Below are 20,175 nucleotides of genomic sequence, written 5' to 3' on the forward strand. Positions count from 1 at the left end.
TTGACCTAAAACTGATTTTTTTTCAGATTATATGGAAATTTAAAAAGTAATTTCAAATAATAAAAAAAAAGAGTTTAATTCTCTCTGAAACTAATCATTTAGCTTCAGTGTCAAGCATTTGCAATAGTAGAAAAACTGGAACCATGAAGGGACTTGGGTGCCATTTTCCATATAAAACAAAGAAAGAGGAGGAGGAGGAAGTATACCCTTTCCCTTATTTATATCCCATATCCTAATAGGGAGGATGCTTTTCTGAGATGTGGGAGACATGGATTTAAGTACCTCCTCTTAATCAGACAGAGATGGGATTCAAACTCAAGCCTTTCATATTCCACGTAAGTGTCTCAATCACTGCCCCATAGAGTGCAGGGGATGCTCTCCTTTCCCACATTTTTATAATAGCATCTAAGTGTCCTTATTAATTTAGCCCCCAAATTTGAAACTCTTCATTTTAACCATGCAGAAATTAACAGTATTTCCAAAACATGGTTTTTATTTATCTGAAAGTCTTTGACTAACTTGACCCAAATTCACCAAATATAAGTTTTGTGAAATACTTCATTTTTTACTGACTGAATTGTTTTCCAGGAAAAAAACAAATGAAACCCTGGCCTTACTTAAAAATGATTCTCATAATTTTCAGTCAAATGGATGGGGATGCTAAGAGAGAGTTTTAAAAGAGAAGTCGTTTATAATCCTAACTTTGGAAAGGGGCAGGGTCTCACTTCAATTAAAAAAATGCAGTCCTGGCTTGAAACTACATACAGTCTGTTCAGAACTGTACCTTCTGTGAAATATGCATTTTTATCTTTGATCTGGATATATATAGTGTGGTCAAAAAGATAATTGTTATTTTTATGGAAATTATTATAATAAATTTCACAAGTACCAGATTATTGTTAAGTGCTTGACTCTGACCTGAACCCAGGAGAGGAGACCTTAATTTTGGTAGTAACATAGTCTTAGTGTAGTCTACATGGTGAATATGGGGTACAGTCAGGTGTGAAATGACTACTGAGAGTACCTGAGATCTATGTGGGATGTAAAGCAATGATCTACATTTTGTGGTGGTGCTGACCGCACTTTTTTGAGCCCTTCAACATAAATTCTTTCATCTTTCACTGGCTCTTAAATGGTGACTTGTGTATGCTAAAGCTAACTTCTGTATTGGTTCTCCCTGTTCTCCAATTTATGTGGCTGATACCACTTTCTGGGAGGACAGTATAAGTAGGCAGCTGCCTCAGAATCAGATTTTTTGTGCTGGCTTCTAAAACAGGCAGAAGGAGGTCTTGGCAGAATGGAGAGTAACCTTCTCAGTGACATGCCCAACTCTCACCAGCCTAAGAAAAGCTTCAGAGCTACTGCTAAACTGGAGTCATTCCATCCTTAACAACCATACTCTAATTCAAACAGAAAGAGGCGTGTGTGTGTGTTCACCTTCAGGCACAGACAGGAAGCCTCCATTAAAGTTAAGCAGGAGCAGCACTTCAATTTGTAGTCACAAGCTTTGCCGTTTTGGAAGGGATGGCAAGTGGGATTTATCTGTTTGCGTGTACAACGGTAGCACAGAAGCATGGGGAAAAGTGTTAGAATAATACAAAGCACCAACTTGTCTCTTCTGCGACCCTCAACACTTCAGCAAATATAAAAGAGGCAACAGTATAAATATATTTTATGTTATGGTACCTCTTGGTCCCTTAGTATTACTCTTCATGCACTTGGTTCAACCTCTGAGATGACTTTATCACCACATGCATTATATCCACAGATTTTAAGAGAAGTATTTTTGTAGGAGACACTGTGGCAAGTAAATAGGAGATTAGAAGCAAGAAGACCTTGTTTGAATCCTACTGCTTGTGATCCTGGGCAAGTTGCTTAAACAGTTCACTGACTCAGTTTTGCTATCTGTAAAATGGAAACAATGATACTTAACCACCTTTATAAAAAAAACCTAAAATGGATAGATGCTGGTTACCAGATATACATTGTTCTGCTACTTGTAAGAAGGGTGCTAATAAGGGTTATCTTTTTTACCTTTTATCTCAGGGGTGGGCAGTTATTTTGGCCCACTTAATGAGTTTTGGTGGGCTGTGTGCATGTCAGCACGCATCACTGCCTTGCAGCAGCCCAGAGCCCGCTCACCCTGTGGTGCTCCATGCCACTGCCAACAGTGTGCAGCCCCTGCCCAACCTATGCCTGCCCCAGACTCAACCCTTCCAGAGTGAACCAGCTGGAACCTGTGCACACAGCCCTGACCCCAGCCCACTCTGTGCCTGCTCCACGCTGCCCATCTGTGGCACATCCTGCTGCCCACTGGGCACAGTGGGGCTGGAGCAGCTCCACAGCTGGACTGCCTTTTTAGGCAGCCCAGGCAGTGGCGGCTCCTTCTGGCTGCTGCAGCCACTGGCCCCAGCCCCACAATATTGGTGAGGTCCTGTGCACACAGCCCCGAGCTGGCCTGCCCCATGTCTATTCCAGACTTGCCTCCCCAAGATCATCATCAGCAGCAGCAGCAGCAGCTGGGCAGAAGCCATTGCTCAGTGTGGGGGAAAAGTGGCCCCTTCTCATTGCTGGTGCTGGGCCTGTCCTGCTGCAGCTGCCTGGAGCCCACACCAGGCTGCCCTGTGTCTCTGCCACTGTTGCTGCTGCCTCTGGGTTTCCTACAAATGCAATCTAGCTGTGGAGCCGCTCCAGCCCCACTGCATGCCCAGGGGTGGCAGGATGCACCACAGCTGGATAGTGCTGGACCAGGTGGGACTGAGCGACCTGCCGCGGGCTGGACAAAGGCCCTTCACAGGTCGGATCCCGCCTGTGAGCTGTATTTTGCCCACCCCTGTTTTAGCTTGATCTCTGATCTGTACAAAAAGCTACCGTCACAACTTGTCTTGGGGCTGTTTTATATCTGGTGATGATAAAACACTTGACAAATGCAACCTGTTGACAGGTAGTGCTTTGTCAGGAGGGAGAGGTGAAAGAAAATAGGTTTTTCCACAGTGTGGCAATGATTACATCCTGGTTACATCAATACATCTACTCTCATTGTCTGCTGGTCATGCAGACCCTTTTGCAAGCTCTGCTGATGACATTCGGCAAGCCATTAATAATGGCTGACTGTGATAAATGTTTATTAACTGCAACTGACTTCAGCATTACGTGGCTGACCTGACTTGAGGCAGTTAGCCCTTAATAATATCTGTATGTAAATGAAGTACAAGATCCTATTCTAGCGGTGCGGTGGTTAAATGGATAACCGCTTGCTTTTCATTTGCAATCAATTTTAACAAATTGCTGTACATGCTTGTATTTGCCTTCCTTCTCTTTTTTTTTTTTTAGCAATTTCTTTGATTGTTTGTTTTTGCATTCAGTATTAGTGTGTCAGGTTGGCATTAACTTCACAGAATTAAGGATAGCTTTTCTTTACCCACCCCACCCTCCTCTTCACTGCAGATTAGGTGTGCTGTATTAGTAGATCCTGCTGAAAAAAGCCTCTTAAGTCAGGATGAGCCCCTTAACTCTTTGTGATCAGGATGCATTTGTGATAGTTTATTTGTTTGACTCTAGTGGTGGTTGTTACCAAAAGTCTTCCTTTGCAGTGGCAGACCCCTTCCCCCCAAAAAGTCTGAGCAAAGCATGCTGTGGCTCAACCACAGTTGATGGACTTGGTGCAGGGACTACAGGATGAAACTCTATGGCCTGTGCTCCTCAGGAGATCAGATTAAGTGGTCTAAATAGACCATAGGCAGTCATTTGTTGGGGGAAAATTATACCCCCGGGAATTTAGAGTTGGCTTCTTTTCCCTTTGTGCCATGTGAGTTGCCTGCTATCTACATGGGATGTAGACAAAGAAGAAAAGTGACCATCTTGATGGAGGTAGTCTGAGTTTCTCCAGCTCCTCCAGATTGGCTGTTTTCACAGCTAGAATTAAGACACAGCCCTGTTAACAGGTAAGCTGTACTTCATCTGTTTGTCCTCCATTTTTTATTCCTTTTCCAAACATAGTTCTTGCATAAGCAGCAGGTAAGTTGCACATGAAGAAAGAGAATGGGAAGACATTGTAATGACAGAGGTTATAATTTAGAGAGAGTCCCTTTCTTAGAAGACTACAGAAGTTGGGAAGAGATGGTTAGTGTGAGAGAGACAGACAGGGTCTGCAGTGGTTGCCTAGTGCTACACTTTGTTTAGTTCTTCTCATTCATTTATGTCTATGTTTATTGACCCAGGTAATCAGTACTTGGTGTCAGAAGTGGCAAATGAGAAAGAACTTGAAAGAATTTGAGTTCCAAACTGAAACAGAAGCTTGAACCTGAGGGTAAGTGGAGAAATACAGCCATGTGAAAGGATAAGAGCCTCTGGGAGTGATCTCCCTGCACAGTTAAAGTCTGACTAAAAGGTCAGTTAACCATGGAAGTTTTACATTTTCTACCTGCCCTTCTGATGTAGAGTAAAGAAGAGAATTAGAGGGTATTCGGACAAAGGTTTGAGTGGTACCTAGCAGCCACAGGGGCAGAAGAGAACAATGACAACATTAAATAGTTTACCTTCTTGCATATTGTAGGGGAGGGAAGTCCTGGCTGTTTATAACCTTGACCTTCAAAAAAAAAAAAAAGTCAGAATATAAAATCAAGTGAAATACTGTCCAAATTTGAAGAGCACTGCATGCCAAAAAATTGAGACTCTTGAAAGACAGATATTTTTATGTGCAAACAAAGAATGGAACAAAGTAGAGGTCACTATGGCCCCATCTACACGTTACAGGTATTGCACAATTGACCAGTTAATGAACCTCTATCGTTACCTGGAGATCAGCTACATGTGCAAAGTAGCTATCACACAATAAAAAGCCCCAAGTCAGCTATAAAGTCAGACCTTGATGATGTGTACTAACTTTATAGCTGGTTGGGATCTGCTCACGTGAATATCATAGGAGGGCAACCCAAAACTCTCTCTCAAGGTCCAATTCTGCAAACTATTAGCCCAGGCGCGAGCAAAATGTCAGATCCAGCTGGTGACTGGACTATTTCCCAGCAGCCCTTGCCTGCCTTGCTGTGGCCAGTTTCCATGGAGACCCCAAGAATGGCAGAGCTGTGACAGCCTGGGGACAGGATTTCTATGGACATTGACTCGAGTGGTAATGCGGGTGGATGTAGACTTGGACTTGAGTGCTCCGGGGCTTGGCCCAGGATCTTGTGGCAGTGACAGCACAGGCTGGAGCCAGGTAGAGCCATGATCTGCTAATGAACAAGTTTTAAAGTGAAACATCACCATAATTACAAACTAGATAGACTTCTTCCCCCCAAATATGTGGAAACCTTTGAATGCTCTAATGTGTTTGGCTGAATGTTAGCATCACGTTGTTTAGTAACACGTGTCTGTTGCTCTGCTATATAGGGAGATTCCCAGTATTTACTTACATATGAAGTATAGATGTATGCCTGGTGTTTGGAAAGGAAAAGTGAGAGACTGGAAGTGGAGAGAGTATGTTGTTATAAACTGAAGGGTTTTCAGAGAAAGAAATGTAAGTATGTTTTTCTAGATGAGGGGGATAATAATATAGTAGCTGCAATGGAATAAAGGAACAAAGATGTCTTAGACAGGTTGCTTGAAGGAGTTTTCCCCTCCTTTTGTTACTGAAGACTAAAACCTTCCAATATCTTTTCTTTCTAAAGTCAAAGAGAACCATGATAATTATCTAAGGTGAACTGAGGTGGTTCCTGACCTCTAAATGTTATAACCAATGGGGGAAGGTGGCACTTCAATTAGGGCGCCTGGAGCATCATGTGTATTAGCATCCCAGCACTGAAAAATGGTGGCCGGGTGCCTTAAGTAAAGCTTGACGAATGAGCTTTAGTTTAAGCTTCCCTGCTGCCATTTTTCAGCATAGGGACACTGATAAACATGATGCTGGGATCTACTCGAGCGTGGTAATTACCACGTTTCATCAGACTCGATTAACCAAGTCTGCTTTGACACACTGTAATTAAAGCATGTTGAGCAGACTTGCTGCACGTGTATAGGTTCCCAATGTGTATATTATGTCGTCTTAATCTCTTGTCATTTTTCTTTGTGTTTCTTAAGCTCATTCTGTTTTTTAGAGCTTTGTAACATGCTCAATTGTTATGGAAAGGGTGACAAATTGAGTCTCCTTTTTCTTTGTTCTCTCATGAATTATGTCTCAAGTTTGTAGGAGTGCTATTTTGACATCTTAAAAAGGCTCCTGAACTTTTTTCAAACACTATCTACTGAATATAATTTATCAGTGCAAGCACCTGGAATGTTCTTGTGTTTCTACTGTTTAAGGGTTAAACAGTGCTTTCCCAGTGTGCTCAATAACCCAGCAACCAGCGAAGAAAACCAGCTTTGGGCATAGGCAGAAAAGCAAAACTTAGAAAGGGTCTTAAATCTCTGTGTTATACACGCTGTTAATCATGGGAAGAGTAATAACAAATGAAATCCCCCAAGTCGTAACTGTGATACTGTTCTGCCTTTGTCAGTTTGCTTGATTTAAACAATATGTGCCAGTGTTCAGGATCTAACATTAAAGCAATTATTCATGCTAATATCACTATTAACATGATCAATATTACCTTTGCTTATTATTATGGAGTCTGTCAACCTGTTATTATATCTCAAATTAGTTACTTGGCAGCTTTATGTCAAGTATTAGTCTTGATGGTACACAGACACTAAGCAATACAAATCTAGGCACTAATTATGAGTAGAGCTGTGTTAATAGTGGAGTTTTCAGCTTCCAGGCAATTCTGAAAAACTAAATCAAGTTTCCATTTGAGGTCAACTCAAAATGTTTGGTCTACTGAAAAGGCAAAAACTGTATTTCAGGTTCAACCAAATATTCTACTTAGTCTCACAATTAAATGGTTTTAAGCCATCTTGTGTACCTCTTGCCCCTGACCTGTTGAGGCCTCTGGGGATATTCTAGACTGGGCTGCTCAACCCTGGCCTGCAAGTCAGAACCAGGCCACAGAACATGTTTTTTGGACTGCTAGACTCCCCATGGGTTTGAAAATTTAATAGCGGTGTAGCAGTGGCAGCATTAGTTGCTGCTCCCTGTTATCGGGTTTGTGGGATACCACCTGTTCCTCTGGTTCTTGCCTGCCATGACTTGGATCTTATGATGGGAGGAAAGAGATTGATGGGATGTTAATTGGTACCCATGGAATGACTACTACCGACCTGTCATGTTATTCTAGGTATTTTATTTCTTTTTCTTATCTTTTCTTTTACAGTGGCCTGGATTGGAGGCGGCAGCTCATTCAAGTTGCCCCCTGGATCACCCCGGGGCTCAAGAGAGGATCTCTGGCTGCGAAATCCTCAAGGTAAGTGCTGGCCAGTGTCTTGTGCGGACTACGAATAAGGCAATTAATCTCACATCTGGTGGCTTCTGTTCTGCGCCAACTACTTGCGTGGGGAATGTCCCCAGCTGCTTCCCCTTAGGATGGGGTAACAGTTCACAATCCTGTCTTAGTCACTTTGAGTCAAAGGGTGATAAGGAGTTCCTCCTGCCTGTGTCTTGGCTTATTGTCACTAATTACCTCATTAGTGGCTTGTTACGGGTGCTTCCCAGTCTCTCCCTGTGGCCTGTGCTGGCACGGCTCAGGGAGTTCTCTCGCCAGCAAAGCTAGTGCTGTGGGACCTGGAATCATCTCCGCCCCTGAGCTCTGGGGCTGTTGCCAGCATCCCTGCCTGGGTCTCGTCTTGTGACCCCCTTTCAAATTAGGGATGCCTTGCCTTGTCCCAGTGCAGAGCCTTGGCTTTTCTCAGATTCACTGCAGCCTCTGGAGTTCTGCTGTAAGTAGTTGATGGTGTTGCCAACCAGCTGTCTCTGCGATCCCTCGGTCTTGGTGCTTCTCTCAGGCCTTGGATCCCTCCATCAGATCCTCTACCTTTGGGGTTTCAAGCAGCCCATTTTGCCATCTGCGATGCCTGAAGGTGTTTTCTTCAGGACTTCCCCTTTCTTTTATTCCCGGAAGTGGCGTCCCATTGGCTGACCTTGCGGGGTTTGGTGAGTCTTCCCCAAGCTGTCTGGGATTTTCCCAAGTAAAAGGGCTCCTAACAAGGACCCTGTTACACTCCCCTACTGCCAGATTGGACTTGTGGGGTAGGGTCAGCATAGGGTCTGATCTGGCCTACAGACTGGACCTTCACAATGCATCTGACCCATGAGGCTGCTCTTCTTGTTAGAAATCCAATTTGGTATTTATTCAGGAGTTGCAAAATATTGATGGACAGATAGTGACGGTTGTGGTGTGCTGCTTTTACTTTGCTTCCAGAGAAAAGTAAAGCACGAATGCCACATGGTCATCAAGACCCTACTTCATCAAATCTAAGCATAAGGATCCTTGTATCTTTTGCAAAACTCCTCAGCTTTGCTGGGGCTCTCTGTAGGGTCTGCCTGCTTGGATTTAACTGCAAGATGGGCTGAGTCTTATGTCTGGATCCACTTACTCTGGGGAGCTTAATGCCAGCAGAATAAGGGCCTGAACTAATGAAGATCAGAATATTCACTTGTGCTGTTTTTCTTCTTTTGTATGGCGTCAGATCTCAACTTCCAAAGCAATGGGTCACTGCCTGGAATTATTGCTCAATGTGTGGACTCCATCTATTCTGTTTGGGCATTAGTAAAGTCTGCAGCTTTTGATTAAGTTCAGTGGTGTTTGTTGGACACTACACTCACACATGGTGTTCATCTTGAAAAATGTTGTTCTGAAATGTCCCTATTCTGATCCCAGTCTGTTCAGCTTGTCTCTGTCACGGTCGTGCCCAGTGGGGGACTTGTTTGGTGTTGGTATAAAAATTCTGGAGGAATAGGTCTGACCTTTCCTAGTGGCTGGCCCACTTTATTGCTGCCCATTGGCTTGATTCAGGAAATTGGACTATAGATTTTCCAATGTTGGTACTTGGGCTGTATTCAGTGAAGACTGGAACAATGGGTTTTGCCATATGGAGGATTTGAGTTCAGAACCTCGGCTCTGCGTCTTACTTGGTGATCAGCAAAGACTGGGAGCACTTTGTTAGGAATTGCAACTATTCTGCAGGGTGTGCAAAAGATGTGGCAGAAAGCAGGGGGCCACATGCTGTTTTGGAAGAAGCAACCTGATGGACTTGAGGGACGCCTGTACACATGAACAACTGCTGTAATTAAAATGCCTCACTGTCATGTGTATTAAACCCCTGCAAACAGGTATGGGATGATTTATCTAAACCTCATTTACCAAGGTTTAGATAAGGCACCCTGTGGCCATTTTAAAATGCGTGGGGGCTTAATACATGTGATGCTGCAATGATGCAGGATCATTCTAATTTGAATGCTAACGGGCACATGCATAGGCAACCAAGAGTGACATTGCTGTGAGTCAGCAGTTATACAGATGCAGTGGGCTGAAGGACAGGTTGGTAAGATTAAGATGTTTTCCGAAAACTCAACATCCAGAAATTATGAGTTTGAAAACAGTGTTACTTCTTCTCTTTTTTCTTATGGACTTATGTCTTCAAGTGATTTTCAAGAAAAATCGATTTGCAATGGAATGCCATGATACGGCCGCTTGCTGGGGAGTTCCAGCCAAAGATTTTCTAGGCAGTAGCAAAACCTAGCAGCCCAGGGGCGTGGGGAAGGAGTTGCAAAAGGCACTCAGGAAGAAGAGAGCTTGGGGATGGGTAGGAGAGGGGCTGGTTGCTCCTCTGGGTAGGAAAACTGGGGCATAGGGGGTTAGGGGCACCTGGGGGGCTGCCTTGGCAGATAGACCTGGCACTGGGTAGGGGAGGGGCCATATGCTCCTCTGGGTGGGAAAACTGGAGGGCTGGGGGTGGGGGGAGACAACACACATGCAGAGGAACAAACAGCCTCTTCCCTACTTGGTGCCAGGGCTCTACTTACAGACTTACTCTTCCTTGAGAAGTATTTTATTGTGTTTCAGTGTCTGGTGAATAAGACAGAGCTATAATCTTCTCTACCTCAGAATGAAGGAGTCCAGACTCTTGTATCACTTCAGAATTGTTGAGGCCAGGCCTTTTTACCTTCAAACACCGTTATTTAATCTGACACCATTTTTTAAAATGGGATTTTGGCTGTTTTGTTCAATGGTCTAAGGCACTGGTTTTCACCCTTTTTTTCATTTGGGGCCCCTAAAACTTTGAATGCAGGTGCAGATCCCTTTGATTGTAAATGTAGGTATTCACATACTTTTGGTTGATTATAGCCATTTTTGCAGACCCCTTAGACCTAATTTGCAGACCACAAGTTGAAAACCACTGGTCTAAGGCACATTTGGAGTAATCTGGAATTAACAAATAGGGATTTGGAATCACTACATGGACCTAAGAACACTTCCATTGTGGAACACAGAACTTGAAACTACTGTTTTCATGCTGGGACTGCTGTTTTCATGGAGTAAATGCATGTTTCACTGCTAAACAAGAATCGTTTCCTATCATTTTGTGTTTTAAATGTTATGGCTTGAATTGGAGGGAAGGATGTAGGAGAAGGAGGCAGCCCAATTAGTGTTCCTCTTCTCAGAGGAAAATTTAGAGCTTCCTCCATCTAGAAAATTGAGATTCAGAGTGAATTTAATTACTGCACTTGACTCCCAGGAGCATTTTGCATGAGGAATGGTAAGACATTTCTTTTTTAAAAAACTAAGATTAATTATGTTCTCCTGTCCTGAAAATTAAAGTAACAGCACAGAATAGGGCAGGGCTGGAACCAGAGGAACTCCCCTTGTTTATGAAGAACAGGGGTGTCAGACTTATTTGGCTCTGTGGCCCGTGTCTGGGCTGCGGGGCTTCTTAGAGGCTGGATTATCTGTGAGTGGTGGTGGCAGTGTTAATCCTTGAGGATGTTGGAGCTAATGTAGTGGTGCAGCCTCAGAAATCAAGGGTTTAGTGATGCCACCCCTTATCCCCCCCGCCCCTTACCCCTGCCACTAATTTTAGTCTAACTGTGACTAAACCTCCCTAATTTTGGTGGTGGGTGCTAGGCAGGCCAGTGGTGGCAATACAGAGGGCTCCACAAGGCTGCAGTAGTGGGGAAGGGATGTACACAGACACAGACATGCAGCTGCAGCCGCAGCCTGTAGGTAGCCAGGAACGCAGCCTGGCAGCATGTGGAGCAGCACCCAGAAGACAAGTCTGTGGAGGGGGAAGGGTGTGGTAGAAGGAAGGGGTGGAAGGGATGCAGATCAAGGCCCCCATGGTGAAGGAGGGAATGGGGTAGAGGCAGGGGAAGGGGCCAGGGTGAATGGGGCCTCAGGGCTGGAGCAGGTTGTGGGATGGAGCTGCAGCTTGTCCAGGGGCGTGGGGGAGAGGTGGGGGCATTGCCACCATGGCATGAACCCCTGGGGGGATGCATGTACCCTCCAGATTTGTGTGTGGGGCAGGCTGCTGCTGTGGGCTGAGTTCTGCACCCAAATGCCGTTGCCCCAGAAGCCATGTGCTGGCTGTGGCATGCATCCCCTGCCTGCCTGGTGGTGGGAGGCACAGCATGGCATTGCGCAGCTCCTAGGGCAATGGGGAGTGGGGTGCAGAGCCCAGTGCACAGTGGCATCCCATCTCTGTCCCACACACAAATACAGGGGCTGTGTGCTCCCCATGTCTCCCCTTGGGGTGTGCGCAGTGGTGGGAGTGGCCCCCTGTGCCCCTGGATAAGCCATGGCTCCATCTTATGAGCCATCCCAACCCCAGGGCTCCATTCACCCCAGTCCCTACCCCTGCCTCTGCCCCATTCCCTCCCTTGCCATAAGGGCCTTGATCTGCACCCCTCCCCTATCCCTTCCCTCCTCCATGCTCCTCCCTCTCCACAGACTTACCTGCTGGGTGGTGTGTGTATGTGAGTATGTGTGCGTGAGTCTGTTTGTCTGTGTGTGTCCATCCATGTGTGTCAGTGTCCCTTACTCCCAAGCCACAGCCCCCCAAACCCTGCTGTTGCCCTTCACTCCTGACCTATAGTACCCCACGTCTTGCCAGGGTATGTGGGAACCCCCCTTCCCTGGTCTCTAAAAAATCCTTCACAAATTTCCTTCCCCCCACACACACATGCCACCCCCACCCCCCAACCATGTAAGTTACCTGCATAATTTTACATAACTTTGAGTTTTTCTGCACATAATTTTCAGTTTTTAGCTGTGCAATTAAAATTGCAATTAATTGAAATTAATTTTTAAATTGTGCAACTAATCATGATAAAATTTTCTAATTATTTGACAGCCCTAATTTGAACTTGTCCCTCTGAGACAGAGGAAGTCCAAAGGTTCTGTGACCCATGCATTGACATGTAGTGTTACCCTTATTCAAAGCAAAGGGTTATATGTGCAGCTATAATTTTGTTTTCTTTATAAAATCATAAGCCAATGAGAGGGAAGTGGAGAACATCAGAGATCTATCTATCTGGCCAAGAGGGTGACTAATGGAAGAAAACTGCATATTACACTTCCTCAAAAATCTGTGATAGAACACTAAGTGGATAATTTATAGAGAAAAATAGACTTGATAAATTTCATTTCATTTTCAACCTGTGAGCTCTTAATGATTTCCTGGAATTCCATTGTTGCTGGAAAATACTAGAAAAACATTTATGATATTTTCCCCTCTCAATTCATGATCCTGAAGGCTCTGCCACAAATAACCTGTCCTTGTCATCTGAATTTGGAACTGGGTTATGTAGTTGTGACTCGTCACATAAATTACCTGGGGTTGTTGCTTTTCCTTAATTGGATGAATGAAAGTGCTGAAAGAAACTTAGTCTGTCAGCAAGATATTGCAACTGGAGAGAGAAAGAGGCAAGCAGGATATGGGGATTTGGGGAAAACTGTAAATCTTTTTGTTTTCTGGGCAATCCAAGTCATAGCTCAGGTGTCCTAGAAACCATAGTCTGCTGTGAGAGTTTACATTTAATCTCTGTATTAGCCTTAATGTTTTCTTCTTGTGTTCACACACAGTAATTATATTTGCATCTGTGATCTTAGCTTTAAAGGGCACCGTCCTATCCCTTGGATGAGGTTAGAGAATATTATCCCACTTCTGTGTCAAGCAATATTTACTCAGGCAGAAAATAGAGCATTTCTGGCATGAATATCCAAGACTGCCAGATTTCTGAAAATAAACTAAAATACCGAGTTGTTTTCAGAAGCTTAATGCCAGCATGATGTACACAGCTAATGCAGGTTCATATTTAAATTCGAGCAAATGTTGTGGTATACATATATATATTTTTAGTTATTCTCTAAACTCATAGGATAAGGAAAATGGGATGTTTATTATTGTGAATTGACCCCAAGTCTTGTTTAATTTTAACTTTTCACAATATTGGGAATAAATATTTTGTCACTTACGGTAATCTTTTGGCACATATTGGAACCCTCCATGGCAAATGCTTCTGTGGTGATGTCTTATGAAAGTGGTAATATTCTGTTTGGTTTGACATAATTTACTTCTTAACATTCAACCCCATGATACTATTAAGAAGAAATTCTGTGAAATCTATTGATATCAATAGCTACTGACTAATTTAAATCACTAGGAGCTGTTAAGTGGAGTAACAAACCAGCAATTAATAGGTGGTAACTAATGATTAACAAGTAATTGCACAACTCAGTTTAGAATGGATTATACTGAGATCACCCACATTCAGGGGTGCATTTTTCATACCTTGTGGTAGTGAGCTGATAAAACATGATGAATGAGAGATTTTGCCCCCCGCCCATTTTGTTAGAAATTCTAAAGAACTAAATTAAAGATTATTATATTCGTTCTATGAAATACACTAGTGCTTCTGAATAATGGTACCTAGTTTATGTGCCTCTCTATGCACTAGTATATGTTGTATCCTCCCTACCCAAATTACAAACTTGTGTGGTTGTACTGAAGGTAAAACCTAAAGGATGATGATTTTCATGTTTAATTAGTTCAAATAATTATTTCAGATGCTGAATTTAACCACAGCATTTCCATTAAATTTTTAAAATATATGAATACAAAGAGACGTTAAAAACACTTTTAATGACACAATAAGCACAGATGATTATTTCAGTATTTAAAAGAAATAAAAATTGCAACTTTCTGTTCTCAATTATAGCCCCAGTCTGCCTAACTTGTGACATAAATAAATACAATATTGCCAACTTCAATTCAAGAATCCTTGTTCACCCCCTCTCCCTACCAGCCACAAGACTGGTTTAAAATTATGAGACTAAAAAAAAAAATCGGTTGAGTTCTTGTTTTTGTTTTGGTTGCCTTCCATATTCAGAGCTTTAAGGGATGCTCAATTTATGTTTTGAAGCTTTTTTCTACAAACATGACTGCTGGAAACATATTTTTAAAAATGAAGGCTGAGATTCTCTTAATACTCAACTTATAATGTCCAACCATGGAACCCTAACTGAGGAAATATCAGGTTTCATTGAATCCATCCTAAAACCTCTTGTCATCCAAAGAGCGAGTTTTGTCCAAAACACGACAGACTTTTGTTGTGAACATAGATCACCTTCCCAGCAATACCGTCCTAGCCTCCATGGATGTTACCAGCTTATTTACCAACATCCCATACCAGGATGGCATCCAAACCTGCCTACAAGAGCAAAATTACAACTCAGAGTACAGACCTAAAGATATTACTGAACTTGTACACTTCATCCTCACACACAACAACTTCACTTTGCAATAACCAACACTTCCTCCAGACCATGGGTACAGCTATGGACACCAAAATGGCCCCACAATATGCCAACCTTTTTATGGGCCACATAGAAGAATTCCTCAAGAACTGCAACTTCAAACCCATGCTATACCTTGGACCAAAAACCTACAATCTCTCAACCTACAATAATCGTCACCCCTCCATCAGACTTGAATACTCCAGCACCAGCATTTCCTTTTTACATACTATGATCAATATCCATAATGCTGAAATGCAAACCACCATATACAAGAAATCTATGGATCAACATGCATATCTACATAGAACTAGCAATCAAGACACCAAGAAAGCTATAATATACAGCCCAGCCTTCTGATACCAGAGAATTTGTATTGAGAAGAACATTTATGATTGTCAGCTTGCAAATCTCAAGAAGGCTTTAACTCAACAAGGACACTCCTCCAGAGAGATAGATTGCACTTTTAAAAGAGCCACTTAGATACCACATGAAAAATTGCTGTAGTACAAAAAGAAAATCCCCGCGAATTGCACACCATTAGTTACGACATACCATCCTTCCCTGGAACCTATATGGAAAATCCTCAAACAATTGCAACCCATACTAGAAGAAGACCCACTTCTTAAAGGGATATTTCCAGAACCGCTTATCCTAACCTTTAAACAGTCACTGAACCTTGCCAACCTCATCACCAAACTTTCCATGGCCCAAAGCACACTGAACGGATCCAGACCATGCCAGGACAAGAAATGTAAAACCTGCCAGCATATCTCCACCACCCCCACAATAACTACACCCCACAACATAACCATCACCATTCCTGGATCTTACACCTGCACCTCCTGAAATGTAACATATCTCATCCAGTGCACTAAATGGCCTGATGGAAACTACATAGGAGAAACCAAACAACAACTGTGTACCAGAATGAACACATGCCGAAAACCTATCAAAGACAAAAATACCCAATTACCTGTGAAATTGGGGGCGCATTTCTCACAAGACAACCTTTCTCTCTCTCTCTAGTCTCCCAGTTCTGCTTCTCAAAGGGGATTTACAAAACACCTTTGGTGGATGAGCCTACAAACTTCACTTCATAAAACTACTGGATACAAAAAAATCATGGGCTAAATGTAGTCTTTGGATTTATGGCACATTATAACCTGCCTGCCATCTGATAATTCCAGGTAACCTCTCTACATTTTAGCAGCTACATTCTATCACCAGGTCAAAATTCCCCCTTTCCCTTCCCCACCTACCTGTCTCAAACCTATTAACTCCCATTCCCTCTGATCCTCCCTGCCACAAATTTGCATTTTCACAGACCTGCATTTTGCATATTGGCTTAAGCGTCTATTCCACCCAGGAGAGCATGCAAACACCAGCAGACTCTCCCTATGCCTGAAGATAGGTGTTTGTGCCTGAAAGATTGTAAAGAACAATTTTTCCAACTATTTAACTATTTAGTTGGTCTAGTAAAAGATAACACATTTACCCAAAGAACCTTGTCTGCCTAGAATCCTTGCCTGCCAATGTCTTTAGACCAACGTAGCTATAACCAACACCCCCGAGATTCTCTTAACTCCAGATGCTGACATTCAGAGAACACCCAAATTGGAAGAACTGTGATTAATATTGCATTACTGTAAATAAAATTTTTAGAAAGTATTTTGCTCACTTCCACTGCTGGCCATGTTCCATATCTAGTTGGGTTACTGCATCTTGAATATTTCACTGCCCTGTAATTTTGTCTAGATTTGGATTTTCATTCCTTTTATAATGTGTTACCTAGACATTTATAGAAGCTAATAGGGACACTTAACCAAGATTTATTTCTGGCTATAGTTTGCTTTAGGCTGAGATGTGAAGATTAGCTAGTCAGTCATCAACAAGATACATGTCTAAATGTTAGCATAAATCTAGAAAAAAAGAAAAATAAGCTAACAAGACTCAGAAATCATTATCTATGGGAATGCATCAAACACTTTTAATCATTTCTTTGATTTTTACTACCAAAACATCTAAGAAACTGACATTGTAGTATATTTTATCATGCACTAGAGCTTGGCAGGCAAGTGCTAATTCACTTAGGACTGCTCTCAACATACACATTAACATAAGCCCATTGCTATCAAAGCTGTAAATTAGCAATCTCAACAGAAAAACCACAAATTCCATGGAAACCAAAAGCACCTGAAACAACACAGATCTAGGGTCTTAGTCACATTTCTTCCTTTGGAACTGACACTTCCAAGCAAGCAGCTGGCAAGGGAATTGGGGATTTACCTGTAGATTGTGGAGGCCTATTTTGAGGTATATTTGCTGAGTGTAAAAAAATACTTGAGCCCAAGAGATGAAAGCCTTAAAACAAATGTTTTCACCTATGATAAAAATGGTTGATATCCCCCCTTCCTGATCTTCATCTCGTTTCTTCTCTGAGCTTGAAAAGATTTCCTGATTGTGACTGTAGGATCAGTCGATTTACAGCTGTTCATCTGCACACAAGAAAGTGTAGCTCTTAAATTGCTAAATAAATTGCTTTTGTTGACTGGAAGGGTTCAGTTCTGCAAATATTGAGAGCATATGAAGCTTCTTCAGCTTTGGAGGGTATCACGTACCCTCAAGGCTTGAAAGGTTTGGCTCTGAATCTACAAGCTATGCACTATAGCAAGACTGGACAGAAGTGCTCCGAGAATAAGCAAGATGAATGTTTGTATCCAGATGTCACCTCCATCTCCTATTATTTCATAAAAGAACTTAGGTAGATATGTGCATTCATTTCTGGCCTGAGATCCAGATACACAAGAAGTTTGGCTGCTTTCATGTACACATATGAATCTGAAAATCAGCCTACATTTGTTAAAAACTTACAAGCAGGGCTGGCTAGAAAACAATTCCATTTTGTGACAGCTTTAGAGGTTTCAAAACTTGTTTTCATTCTACATTGGAACAAGACTGAAAAATTTTAAAAATGTTTTTGCAAAATGGAATTGTGTTAAAATATCTGGTTCTGGATGAAAATGTCAGGCTTTTCTCACTCTGTTTTGCACTGATCTAAAGTGTCCACTTTGGGCTTTAGAAAACTTCCTCTCAAAAATGTAATTAAAACCGATCCATCTCTGTTAAACACTTTGTGTCTGGGAAAACTCGGACCATTTCTCCAAGACAAATCCCAAGACAAATGTCCCTATCCCAAGAAAAATGTTCCATCAGAGATGTTCTGAGCAGCTCTACTTGTACAGAACTAGCTTGGGCTTAGCTCTGACAAAGTTTGTGGCATTAACGTTCTTTGTAGAAGCACTGCAAAATGTATGGGTTTGACTGGCTTTTTTATCTAAACTCAGGGCGTGCAGCCTCCAGAGAAAACATGAAACTGAAGAAGAGGTTTGTACCAGCTGAATAGAAACCACATAGTTTCACAGATCTCTGTTAGGCAGACCTGGTCTCTGGATGTAAAGTGAAACATTTGGGGAGGGGCTGTAGTTTGTGCAATGATACCTATGATTGGCAAAGGAGAAGTACAAACAGTTTCCCCCATTTTAAATGCTGTACTTTTTCAAATTTCTATTTAACAAGGAGCTACTAACCATTAGATGTTTTTCACTTCAATTTTTGCAGCATATGTTTGATGAGTAGACACAGTTTACCCAAAGATGAGTAGTACTTAGAACAGCTTCTTCTGTCCAAGAACAACCAGACAAATAATTGCTTACATCTATAGCAAGTGTACAGTTGAGAGAAAGGGACTGAAGGAAACAGGCTTCCTAGAGAGGCAGTCTAATCAGTAACTGAATAGAAATTTGCTGGTTACCTCTGATATGAACATATGGTGATATGAGTGTTAAGAAGTGAGTAGTTCTTAGTCAGGCAGTCTGGTGTGTCCCAAAAAGGTCATTTTTAATTCTTTGATCCCCATGGCAGATTTTGGTTCCAGTAAAATGCTCTCCCTACAGGTGCATATCTCCTTTGAATTGGTCACAGGGACCTTGGGTAGTTATCCTAGGGAAAACTTGGTCACAGGGACGGACCTTGGGTAGTTATCCTAGGGAAAACTTCAATGAATTTGTAGACTTCTGGAAATGTAGTGGCTAGTAAGTATTCAATAAAGCATTAGATAATGCAGGGTTAAATATAGTATTGTAAACATGATATAAAATGGGAAGCTTGTGCTCTTGAGTTACTGGCAAAATGTATGTTCACCTCTTCTAGGTGACTTGTTCTAGATTGGGGATTACACTGTGAAATAATATATGCTACTAGTCACATCTGTTATGCTCTCCCACCTACATATGCATTTCAGCTGCTCTTGTTTACAGGGACATAAGTTTTAGATGAGTTAAATCCTTTAATTTGATTGGGGATCATCTGGCACTTGGCACTTTATCCCTATTGATAACCTTAAGCCTAGTGGACCTGCTTTCTGATTGCTGTGAGAGTAACCAGACGAACATAATCCCATTGTATCAGTCAGGCTTCTCCATTCCTCATTCCAGAGGAAAATAGATCATCTATTTTAAATTAAGCCTATGGAATGCTTTCTGTTGGGTTTTCCTGTGAGGAAATGATGATTTAAGAATTGTTTAGACTCTGAAATGCAATAGTGGTATTTAGTGGTTTTTTATTGTTCGCACTGCAATGACTCAATGTATGTTATTAGGACAAAATGCTATTTAGACTAATGAAAGGAATGGATACTTTGATGACAGCATTGATTTTTGATCTAACACAGAATAAAATTTAATACTGGCACACTGCAAGTCAAAGCCAAATAAGATTTTCACTCACTGCAACAGCAAATCATTAAAATGCAATGCTCAGCAAATGCATTAATATATGGTAATATAAGTGTAATTCTGGCTACACTCAGCAGGGCATAGAGGGAACATGATATTTTGAACTCTCCCTAGTCTCTAAGCATGTATCTCCAAGTTGAATAGGAGTGAACATTTAAGCCAGGGTGCACTTGTTTCTATCACTGACATTAGGCTCTGGGGTTGATTTTGATTTTCAATATTCCAATAGCTATGCAAGGTTAGACTTGGACCCAATCAATATGCATAGTTCATTCCTTTTCTCTTTTTTTGATATTTGGGCATTATTTGGCAAGAAGCTTCTCAGCTGGAAGTCAGTGACATCTTTGATGCTTACGCAAATATAGATCTGCCATAGGCAAAATATTCTGGATAAATTCTACATTAAAGAAATGCACTGGTCTACAGATACTTCAGTTCATTGCTCTATTTGTTTTCACAGCTTTCATGCTGCCCAGATCCAAGATATTGTCAGGATTATAGCGTGTGGCAGCTCATGGAAGTGAGGCAGAAATCAAGATGGTCGTATCTAGCTGGGGAGGGTTCAGTTTGGAACAGTAAGTGACTGCTAACATCTAGTTAAATGCTCTAAGTCTTTTAGACTCAAAATACTCCTCCATAACTTGTCTGAATTTAGTGGCACCAAGGCTGAGAACCATTGTTATACTGTATTACGGGTTTCTTATGACTATTTTGTACAT

The 20,175-nt window shown here is 42.0% G+C and overlaps 1 protein-coding gene across 2 annotated transcripts in view; it reads right to left on the reverse strand.

Moving 5' to 3' along the window:
• The window catches only part of KCNJ6 (potassium inwardly rectifying channel subfamily J member 6), a 217,182-nt gene that overhangs the window by 80,093 nt on the left and 116,914 nt on the right, over nucleotides 1-20,175 (reverse strand). The window contains exon 3 of one of the 2 annotated variants that reach the window (XM_090031633.1): nucleotides 4,539-4,588. The exons of the other annotated variant lie outside the window; for it this stretch is intronic. Coding sequence (XP_089887759.1) covers nucleotides 4,539-4,548 — 10 coding nt within the window. The 5' untranslated portion in view covers nucleotides 4,549-4,588. The remainder of the gene's footprint in view (nucleotides 1-4,538; nucleotides 4,589-20,175) is intronic. 2 annotated transcript variants of the gene reach the window in all.

Source organism: Crocodylus siamensis, chromosome 1 (genome assembly GCF_052110815.1).
Source record: "Crocodylus siamensis isolate JL-2025a chromosome 1, ASM5211081v1, whole genome shotgun sequence".
NCBI lineage: Eukaryota > Metazoa > Chordata > Crocodylia > Crocodylidae > Crocodylus > Crocodylus siamensis.